Source organism: Spea bombifrons, chromosome 6 (genome assembly GCF_027358695.1).
Source record: "Spea bombifrons isolate aSpeBom1 chromosome 6, aSpeBom1.2.pri, whole genome shotgun sequence".
Lineage (NCBI taxonomy): Eukaryota > Metazoa > Chordata > Amphibia > Anura > Pelobatidae > Spea > Spea bombifrons.
In genome coordinates, this window is record NC_071092.1 from 10,164,909 (window position 1) to 10,166,672 (window position 1,764).

At 35.2% G+C, this 1,764-nt stretch overlaps 1 protein-coding gene across 1 annotated transcript; it reads right to left on the reverse strand.

Moving 5' to 3' along the window:
* Nucleotides 1–508: 508 nt before the first annotated feature.
* LOC128500502 (olfactory receptor 8H1-like) lies at nucleotides 509–1,516 on the reverse strand. The gene has a single exon (XM_053469666.1). It carries the CDS (start codon nucleotides 1,514–1,516, stop codon nucleotides 593–595), a length of 924 nt encoding a protein of 307 aa, XP_053325641.1. The 3' UTR covers nucleotides 509–592.
* Between the last annotated feature and the right edge of the window lie 248 nt (nucleotides 1,517–1,764).

Below are 1,764 nucleotides of genomic sequence, written 5' to 3' on the forward strand. Positions count from 1 at the left end.
AAGAGAAGGGGAGATAAAACGGTATAATAGTACTTTAATGTTGTATACTAAACTAAACTAAATGACATGGTCTTGAAAGACTGTATTTCTTATGGGTGACATAAGACTGGCTGGCGGGGAGAATTAGGGTAGATGTGGCTTTAGTAACATTTGCATTCAACCTGCAATGCTGGTTGGTCAAAATCCAAAAAAAGATAGTAAAGCAATTGTGATCCTGGAAACTGGACTGGACAAATATCAGTATAAAGAGTAATCCTACTCAAACTTCAAACTTAGCCCTACCGGCACCATCCTATAAAGGGAGGGGGATAAGGGGAAGAAGAATCTGCTTCAATCAAGTGGAAGACATGAGACAACAAGGGAATAAGGCCATGCAGAAAATAAGACCAAACAGGTTTTTAGATTTTATAGATAGGAAGATGTTCTTATACTATAAGAATTTTTCTTTTACAGCACATATATCTTTAGGATTTTTTCTTTAACTAATTTAAGTTACCATTCAGTACAAGAATCTTAATCTAAATCTCTAAATATTTTGATAATATAGGGACAATGTTAGAATAATAGAATTCAGGTAAAACCTCACTTAAATCTATTTGCTTTTCATTCCCACTATCCTCATCAAAGCATGTTTTACCTCTTTATTCCTTAGACTATATATAAGGGGGTTTAACATGGGTGCCACAGCAGCGTACAGCACTGAGAACACCTGGTCCAGTTCGTCAGAGTCCTGTGAAGTCGGTCTCATGTACATGAACAAAATGGTTCCATAGAAAATGATAAGAACCATGAGGTGAGACGTGCAGGTTGAGAAGGCTTTTCTTCTTCCATTGGTAGTCTTAATAGATAGGATAATTTTAATTATTTTTGTATAGGAGGCGAAGCTGATCAATAGTGGAAAAAGCCCAAGTATCAATATTTCTACGTAGATCATCACATCAAATCCTACGTTGGCACAAGCTATTTGTGCCAGTGCTTTAACATTACAAAAGAAGTGCTGAATTTTATTGGAATGACACAAAGATAATTTTGAAGCAAAGAACGTGACGATGCAAGAATTAAAACATCCTGGTATCCAGATACCAATCAAAATGAGCGCACATTTTTTTTGGTTCATAATAAGGTAATATTGTAAGGGGTTACAGATCGCAACGTAACGATCATACGCCATGGATGACAACAGAACGACTTCAATGCTACCTACAAAAATGAAGAAGAACATCTGTGTAAAACATTGGACAAAAGATATGAGATTATTTCCTGTTAATAAAATGTCCATGAGTTTAGGAATAGTCACTGTGGTGTAACATATGTCTATGAACGACAGATTGCAAAGGAAGAAGTACATGGGGGTATGTAGCTGAGTATCCTTACATGTCACTGTGATTATAATTAAGTTCCCTAGAAGGCCGATTAAGTATATCGATAAAAAGACCACAAAGAGAAACAGCTGAATATCTTCGTTACTGGAAAAGGCTACTATGTGGAAGTCCTTTGTGGCGCTTTGGTTTTCCATGGTAGCATTCTGCAAAAAAGAAAATAAAATATGGATTAAATTATCTCTGATTTAAAAAAGCTGCATTTGTATTACATATGTAGGTCACTTACAATTGTTTTTTAATTACTGTACTTAAGACACTTTTGAGAACAGCGCCCATAGAATCAACTTCCATATAGAACCATTTTTGATCTGTTGTTTTTCCCAAACCCAACTTTTTCCATGTCTATACTTTAAATACAATTATGGGATTAGGTTTAAGATTT

Coding starts and splice junctions, on each gene's coding strand:
- LOC128500502 (XM_053469666.1), bottom strand. CDS start 1,516: ATGGAAAACCAAAGCGCCACAAAGGACTTCCACATAGTAGCCTTTTCC.